General features: G+C 45.4%; 1 protein-coding gene across 1 annotated transcript in view; it reads right to left on the minus strand.

Moving 5' to 3' along the window:
• LOC113027960 (glutamate receptor ionotropic, delta-1-like) overlaps positions 1-5,334 on the minus strand; it is a 377,744-nt gene extending 372,410 nt beyond the window's left edge. The window contains exon 1 of the mRNA XM_026177827.1: positions 3,894-5,334. Within this exon, the coding sequence (XP_026033612.1) occupies positions 3,894-3,975 (82 nt within the window). The 5' untranslated portion in view covers positions 3,976-5,334. The remainder of the gene's footprint in view (positions 1-3,893) is intronic.
• Between the last annotated feature and the right edge of the window lie 3,406 nt (positions 5,335-8,740).

Below are 8,740 nucleotides of genomic sequence, written 5' to 3' on the forward strand. Positions count from 1 at the left end.
TTCACGTTTTCATCCAAATCGGCTTTTTCACAGATCAACCCTCCGTCCTGCGACACCCTCTGCCTGCCACTGAGCCACTACAGGCAGCAGCAGAGAGGAAGGGACAAACAAACCGGGATATGTCACCGACGATAAGCAGCGTGGCCGGACGAGACAGATGCTCGGGCAGGGGTTTCAGGGGCCGACAGTGGAACATGTCACATCTGATCTAGGTTCAGCTCTGCTGCCAAGCCAGACTGTCAGTAGGTTCGGGGAACGACGGAAGCCGAGTGACACAATCAGACAAAGTGTCTGCATCTACAAGGATGAGGCCAATCTGTCTTTACTGTATATTTATCCATGTACACATTTTTGCACATTTAAGGGTTTTTGATGTGTAAACAAGCTGTTGTATGGAAGCCCCAAACGCAATTTCATTGTTCTTGACAATGACAATAAATAAATAAATACTAAATACTAACAACGATCATTTTTCACGCTGGGATTATGATTTGCAATGAGACATTTTGAGCCATCAAATACACTGCGATCAATAGCAGACACAAGTGACAACAGCCTCTGACTCGTCGATGATTGCAACATCATGTTGAGTCACACTTTTTGAAGGGTCTCTTAATTAAGGGGAAAAGTGGAAACACAGCACGTCCTCACCTCAGAAACAGGAGCTTCAGCGCATGGCTAACATCATTCTGTCTTACTCTCTTCCTCCTTGTTGTTCTTTATTATTAGAATTTATAGAAATAAAAATAAACACTAATAGCATTTTTAAAAAACAAAATCATATATCAAGCTTCACCAAAAGCATCTTTCTTTGTTTTATTTATGTGAATTTCCTCAAATAATCGCACATAACTTATAATCTGTGGCATTTCTTCCATATTGGACACAAAGCGGGTGCTGTGGGGTTAGTGACCCTCCACTGGTGCTTATAACCCACTTAAGTCTACGTGGTTTCAAACGGGACCTGATGCTGGGGAGTGGATATAAGAGCCAGAGTGCCAGAGCCTCCCTCTGATTCAAATCCAACTCTTAGTGATTCCTGGTTGAAACATCTGTAAGAGTCCAAAGTTTCTGCAGTGTGAAGCCGTCACTCTCTTCACTCTCCATGACACCTCCACCTGCCTTTCAACTCTTCCCCCTACACACCGACTTGGCCATAAACGCTCCCAGATCAACCAACGTTAAAGTCTTCTCTGATTTAAAAAGAAAACGACAAGAAGAATAATGAGAATAATTTTGCAAAACAAACCCAGGTGCAGCCGACTGTCTGGTGTGAAAAATCCCAAAATAGCTTTAATTAAACTTACAGGAAGGAGCTCACAAAACAGGAAACGCAGGATCAGCCAAAGCATCCAACACACGGTGCAACTACAATCAAATCAGGTGAGACGAGGCTCTGTATGAACCCACACAGGGCTGAGGAAGCACAGGTGGAAACAGTTAGGGTGGGAAAGACTATTATAAAGCCAGGAAATGAAACAGGAAGTCAATGAAGAGTTACACAAGAAATACTTTCAAAATAAAACAGGAAACCAGGGATTAACCAAAACTTTAAGTTTTAAGTAAACCAGACACCACAATTGCCTCTTCATGGCAATAAAAGAAGAGCATCACTGGTTCTCTGGATGAACGACAAAACCGAGTGTAGTCGTATGAAAGCTAAAGAACTCTAAGCCTTTAAACACTGTGCCACCAGGAAGCCTCGTAGCACCAGGCAGGAAGGTTTTATATAAAACTGTGGCAGAATAAATAAACCCACAGACGATCAATAACTGTGCTGACGCTTGTGCAGGGATCAAGGAGGATTTTCTGATATATTTTAATGCATATGATTTGTTTTAGCAGGCAGGCGGGGGCCGAGCCTGCAGAAAACTCAGAGAATCTGGTTTGAGGAGTACAGTACACGCACATCCTGGTCAACAAAGAATCCTCACGTATCTGTGAAGCAGAATCTGCAGGGCTCCACCACCAAGACCAACACCACAGGTATGGACACGCAACAATACACCAGAGGTTGCAGGCGAGATTTGCACTTACAAGTTGCAACATTTATTTGCATTTTTCTGTCGGCTGGACACGAGCTCCTCCTCGCGTGGAGAGAACACTGAGCTTCTTTCTACCTGCAGCTCTGACATCTCTAAACTCTTATGGCTTCTATTTTTCTTCGTTTAGCTCCCAAATTTGCTCATAAATAACACCAGCAGCACCAGCTGCATGTTCACGCCTGCTCTGACTGGCATCACCCCCCACCCCCTCATCCTACCCCTGATTTGTTGCATTTACTGTTCTGTGTTGTGGATAATCTGGTATCACTGTTCTCTCTTGTTGCCATGAGCCGAGTGAATCCAGATTTTCTCCCGAGGGACAGTGAAGTAGCCATCCATCTGTGCAGCCCTCCATCTACACTCTGAGATTCATTCTGTGGCGAACGAGGAGCTGCTGAAAAATGGCCAACAACAGGTTTTAATTCCTCCAAGTGTCATCTGTGCATGTACAAATAAGGACGAAGCCAAACCTAAAGAGCTGTCACACAAAGCAATCTGCCACACGAGCCATCTCCATCTCAGTGCTGAAACGAAGACTCACCTCATGTTACTGGTGTGTGTGTGTGTGTGTGTGTGTGTGTGTGTGTGTGTGTGTGTGTGTGTGTGTGTGTGTGTGTGTGTGTGTGTGTGTGTGTGTGTGTGTGTGTGCTGATGTTTTCATCACAGCAGGAATGACATTTTAGTTTTCTCTTAATGGAGATGCAACGTTTCAGAAGCAACATGTCATAGAGTCAAGTAGGAAGTGCATTCATTTGAGACTCAATAGCTCTAACACCCCCCCCCCCCCCCACCACCACACACACGCAGAGAGAGACCACCACCAACCCCTGCTCTTTCTACAACCTCCAACCACATCCGCTTCTCTCTCTCTTCCCTCTCCTGGCTCCAACCATGAGGCCACCGCAGTGCTGCTGCCGGCCCTGTTCGATGGCCGAAGCTGCAGGAGAGACCTGATTACTCTTATTTATTTATTTAATATTTGAAATTTCTCCTTTTCTAAACTGGTTTGCAGGCGTGCTGCATCCAACCACCTCAAGGCCGAGCGGAGCCTCTGAGTGGAATTAGTGCAAACTGGGGAGTTTAAGTGAGAAGTGCGTGATTGCTGTGAGTTTGCGTGTCAGCCTTCCCCCTCTCACTGACTTCACTGCATCCTCCCTCAATTCTTTCGACTAAAAACAGAAAGAAAAAAAAGTGTCTTGACTAGAATCTCCGGATTATCATATCAAGAAGGACGCACGAGCAGAGAGCGGCGCTCACAGCCCGAACAGTCGGTGTTTGTCCCCTTTGTCATCTCTTCCCCTAGCGCTTTATTAACATTTCACTCACGTCCAATTCAAAGTTCAGGCTTATAGATGAGGGGAGGCGAGGGAGTGGGGAGAGGGGTGAAGGAGGAAGAAGGGGAGAGGGAGGCGGATGGGTGAAACTAAACCCTCCAAACACCCACGTCGGGCCAGATTCTCCTGCCAGCCTCAGATTTGGGTTTTTTTTTTACGCATCCTTCTCTGGGAAGGATGGAGGGGTTGTGGATGAGATGCAGGGGTGGTGGGATGGCGCGGCGCAACACTTTGCGGGCACTTCTAGCAGGTCTGCGCTGCGTGGGTCTGAGGCTGGATGCAACAGCCCCCCCTCCCTACACGTTACCCTGGCACGAATCGGAACGATAATCAGCTGTGAGGTCGAGTCCCTTTTCGCCGGAGAAGAAGAGGCTGACTGGCTGAAAATCGGCACCGAAAACTCAGCACTGAAATTCTTCAGCGACTCAACTTAAAACAGCAAATTTCCCTTCGTGCGTGGAGCCGTGGGCACGGCTCTGCCTGCAGCAGGAGAGGCGCCCCGGCCGGTTCTTACCGATGTGAATGATGGAGTCGGCGCTCACAGTGTTGCATTGCAATATCCACAGGGAATGAAATAACAATATCAGCGTTTCCATCTCCAGCGTGAGCCAAAGGGGCGCATCCACGGATCCACCTCGCTTTATGCTTCTTATTGTCTTTCTCTGTTTTTCTCCAGCGGTGCTGCCGAGCAAATCCAAAATAAGCGTCGGTGCGTAAAAGCGGCAGCGGCGGCAGAAGCAGCAGCGGCGGCAGCGGCAGCAGCGAGGAGCAGTGCTGAGTGAAATCAGCAGCGAGTACTCGTCAAAACGTCCAAGAAGAAAAACCCAAATCCAAAAAGAGCAAACTGTTGGCCGAAGTCGAGAGAAAGAAGACGTAGAAGCTCCCGCGGCTCCGGAGAGAAAGCAACCCGGGTGAGCGAGAAGGGGAGAGGGGAAGGATGAGAGAAGACACGGGGGTTGGATTCAGAGGTTGAGATCCGCCGGACGAGCAGCTCTGACTCTCTACCTCCGAGTATGAGACATAACACACTGCAAACTGCGGAGGAGGAGGGACGCTCTCTCTCTCTCCCCCTCCCTCTCTCTCGCTCTCTCTCGGTCCTTCTCTCCTCTCCTCCGACCCACGTGACTGCGGAGCCTCTATCTACGGCGCTGTAAGCCCGACCGGAGAAAAGAGAGGCGAGGGCTGGAGATGGATATGGAGGGATGGATGAGAGCGCAGCGCGAAGGAGACGTGCGGAGGTGGTGGCGCCCTGGACTCTGGCTTGGTGGCAAGTGGGCTCGTGACTCGTGGGTCGCTTTTATTTGTCTTTACCGGTGATGAACTCGAGACAGCCCGGCGCGCTTATCCCTCCGTCCGGAGTTCACGGACACTCCGCGGCCGCTGCGGTGGCCGTGCTGCCCGCGTGTTGTTCGGTCACGTCGCGTGACTCTGACCGCGGTGTCCGTGCGTAAATCCAAGACCCGCGCGATGTGTCGCGTTTTTCTTTTTGCTCTCTGGTGACAGAAAGACGAAGAGCACGCGGCTCCTCTGTCGCAAACGTCTCGTGCTTCTCGTGGGTCTGCGTGGGTTTGTATGAATGAATGTGTTGGAGTGGAGCAGCAGCGCGGATCTGCGCTTCCTCCGGGCGGCTTGGATAGGTCGTGGGTGACGCGCTGCGCACTGTCGGAGGTTTACACCACCCTAAAAACCAAACAAGTTCCTCTTTCAAGCGGTTCCCTCGCAACCGCAACACCTGTAACCCGTGACGTACTCAGAGCTCCGGGTGTCACACACACAGGTTTTGGGCGTCGCAGCGTGCGTAAAATCTTCCCCCAGCGCCGAGTGGAGGCTCTACAGAAACGGAGCGGGAAAGAACCAAACGCGGAGACTCGTGGGGTTTGGTTTTATTTATTTTTTTTATGCGTGGACGCACCGTGGCACAGACACGCTGCGAGGGAGAGGAGGGGAGTGATGAAGGCAGGTGAGTGTCTCCCAGCAGCCCTGAAGCTGCGGCTCTCTCACACCGTGGGGAGGATGCCTCCACTGCACGCGTCACTCTGCGAGTTTTCTGGTGACTTGAAACCACTGACTGTGACACTGTGACGTCATGACCTCTCCCCCGATGTCATTCCAGGTGAACCGGGGCTGTGACGGACTGTGGATGGCTGCCACCCTGCGTGCAAGACTGCTAGACGTGACCTTACAATTAAAGGATATTTCTTGCGAATGACTCAGAAATGTCTTTTAATTGTTCGGTTAAGTCTAGCTCTGCTGAGGAACCCGAGAGGAACCTTCCAGCTGACGGTTTCAGCACCACGCGGGTCCGGACAGCTCCTCTGGATTCCCCGCACACTTTCTTTGTACGGAGTGTCAGAAGGGACAAAAGTATCCGCAGGGGTATCTGACGAGTCAAATGAATAAAATAATATTCACCAGCAGAGAAAAGCAGACCGCAGTGAGATTCGTTTAATAGATTCTTTAATAGACTCAGTAGAATCTGCAGGAACAAGAGTGACTTAAACAAACTGAAGCATTACTCTTATTGCAGTTAGTCTGATTTGTACTCCTCCCGTTCTCTTACTGAACAGGTGCTGATGAGGTTTCACATCAAACTGAGTGCTTGTGCAGATACACCACAACATCGAGTGAGTTTATGTGAGCGCAGATGATGTTTTGGTTAATGAGGCTTCACCATTAGCCTTTGCTAATTTGTTAAAATGTGCATGAATGAGTGTGTTTAGAGCAGCTGGACTGGGAAAACTGTGAAGCTTATTATTACTTCTGCACCCAAATATGTTTCTGAGCTGACGAGGATCTAAAATGAGCTCCGACTGATTGCAGCTCCGTCACTTTTATGCAGTTGACTGTGAATCTGTGGACAAACATGTACACTCTCCAGCCAATTACAAATTCAGCCAATCCACGCGTACCTCGCTAATGTTTTCAGTTTTGAATGTAAGAGGGGTTCACACTGTCATCTTCATCAATATACATCTATAAAGTCAGCACCCTCACCGGTAATAATCGTTACAGTCATCAGTGCTCATCTAAATGACATAATCCCTCCATTATAATCCTGATCATTAACATGAGGCATCATCACTCAATCAATAATCTTTAAAACAAATAAGTAGAAAAGTGCCGTGTAGCATCTGTGAGCAGGAATTAAACTGCAGTCATGCAAATAGTGATATTAGGATATGCCACATATCTAATATATGTTGTATTAGACGTCTTTATTTTACCACTTGTAAAGCATGCATCACTAAATTATTAAAATTAATTCAGAGTATAATGGTTCCTCTACGGGTTGAGAAAATTCTCCTTCCTCTTAATTAGAATCAATTATTTTAAAAGTCATTATGTTAACTGAAAAATGTATTTCCAGGAGTGAGCAGGTCTTTCTCAGCTAATGAAAACTCGGGCAATTTGGAGCTACACGGGTTCCACGCGACATTATTAGATGATGATATTAGATGTTTAATATTCCTAATGATTGAAATCTTCATAAGTAATTGACTTTTATTGTACCTGATTTCACACACACACACACACACACACACACACACACACACACACACACACACACACACACACACACACACACACCTGACCTGAAATGACACAGGCTTGTTAAAAGGAGTCTCTCCATTGGTGGAACATCACACCTCCTACTGGCAGCATGCTGTTACTGCGGGGCTTTTATTCTGAAGGTGAAATAAAGCGCCTGAAATGCAAATTATGGTCGTTACTTGTTCTGTTGGACATTTATTGAAATCAGCTAATAAAAGATAAACATTTCCTCAGTGTGACGTTTCAGTTAAATGATGTAACCTGTCAACATTTGTTTCCAATATAAAAATAAAAAGAATTATATTTTACTTATATCTCAAGGTCAGTTAAAAAAAAAATCAGATTTTGAGCACAAAATCTGCTCCTCAGTCTTTCCATTCATATATTTATAAAACACCTCATTCATTAAAAAGCACTGTGAGAATTGATTTTTTTGTAAAAGTATTTCCTGATTCATGAAGCGGATAAAACAAACCTCTCTGTGTAAAAACCTTTTGACTCCAACATGTAAATCCACAGAAATGGATTTGAAATCGTGTTTTATTCATGTTACATTTCTGCTCTGGGAAATAATAATTATAAGTTAAATTAGTACCTCATGCGCATTTTCAAAAATTAAAACTGTAATATGAAATTTGTTATCATAATTTCAGTAATTAACTGGGGAGGTTTCAGAGGACTCTGTAGTACTTTTTAAAATACACACATTTCGTAATACACACACTTTAAAGGACATATTTTTGATTTTTAAGAAAGTACTATTAAACTCCTCTGTGTAAACCTAAACTGGATAGTTTGATGCTGTTGAAGTGGAGATTACTGGCTTGGTTTCGGTTTCTCTGTGTTTTAGAGTAGGCGTTGTTCATCATTATAATTCAGAAGAAACATAAATTATTCATTATTGTACTAATGTAGACTTTTTAGGGCTCTGCACTTTACGTGAGTATTTCTTTCTGACACGTTTTTGTTGTTACTCGCCACTGTTTAACACAAATGTACTTTCTACTATTTACATCTTCAGAACAGACTCGACTTCAGCTACAAGATATCTGAGGGGAGTTATTATTTCCCATAACTGAGTGCCTTCAAACATTCAACCGATTCAGATCTAATTTGAGGGAACAATTCTGCTGGCGTATCAATCACGTGTTTAATCCACACAAAGAGGGAAAAGAGGCACAAATCATAATCTATGCATCATGTATTGTACTGTAGTCAGAGATCGAAGTAGTCCAGAACAATCCGGAACAATGTGTTTGGTGCAGATGTCCATAAACCAAACTTTAGCATTTAGCTAGCTGTTGAAGAGGAGCGAGCGTAATCGGTGTAACGGTTCAGTGAGTGTCCGGTAATTTCAAATACAACATTTCTAACAGCTCAACAAATGTCAGCGAACACGTAAACTGTTTGCTGCCACAGCTAGCTAAAGGTTCAGATGCTCCATTTCCCACAATGAGAGAGAACGTGCAAGAAAAGCAGGAACGGCAAGAACGACGAAAGATTACTTTGAAAGGTAGGAAAAAGCTTACATGTAATGTCTTCATCCAGTTTTGGATCCACACATCACGTGTCCGTGAATTATGCTTTTGTGAAGCTTCCTGTAAAACAAGTTGAAGTATATCAGCTTTGTAGTATTCAGAAACCTGAAAATACCGGATACTTTACTGCAGACTAAACAGGTCAGTTTGTGGATTCATTACTTCCAGGCTTCTGTAATTCATTATCATCAGGTTTCTTTAAAAGATCCCTGAAAAGCCTTCAGTTGATCCAGAACGCTTTTATTCTTTTTATAATAAAATAACTTTGAGT

Source organism: Astatotilapia calliptera, chromosome 8 (assembly GCF_900246225.1).
Source record: "Astatotilapia calliptera chromosome 8, fAstCal1.2, whole genome shotgun sequence".
Lineage (NCBI taxonomy): Eukaryota > Metazoa > Chordata > Actinopteri > Cichliformes > Cichlidae > Astatotilapia > Astatotilapia calliptera.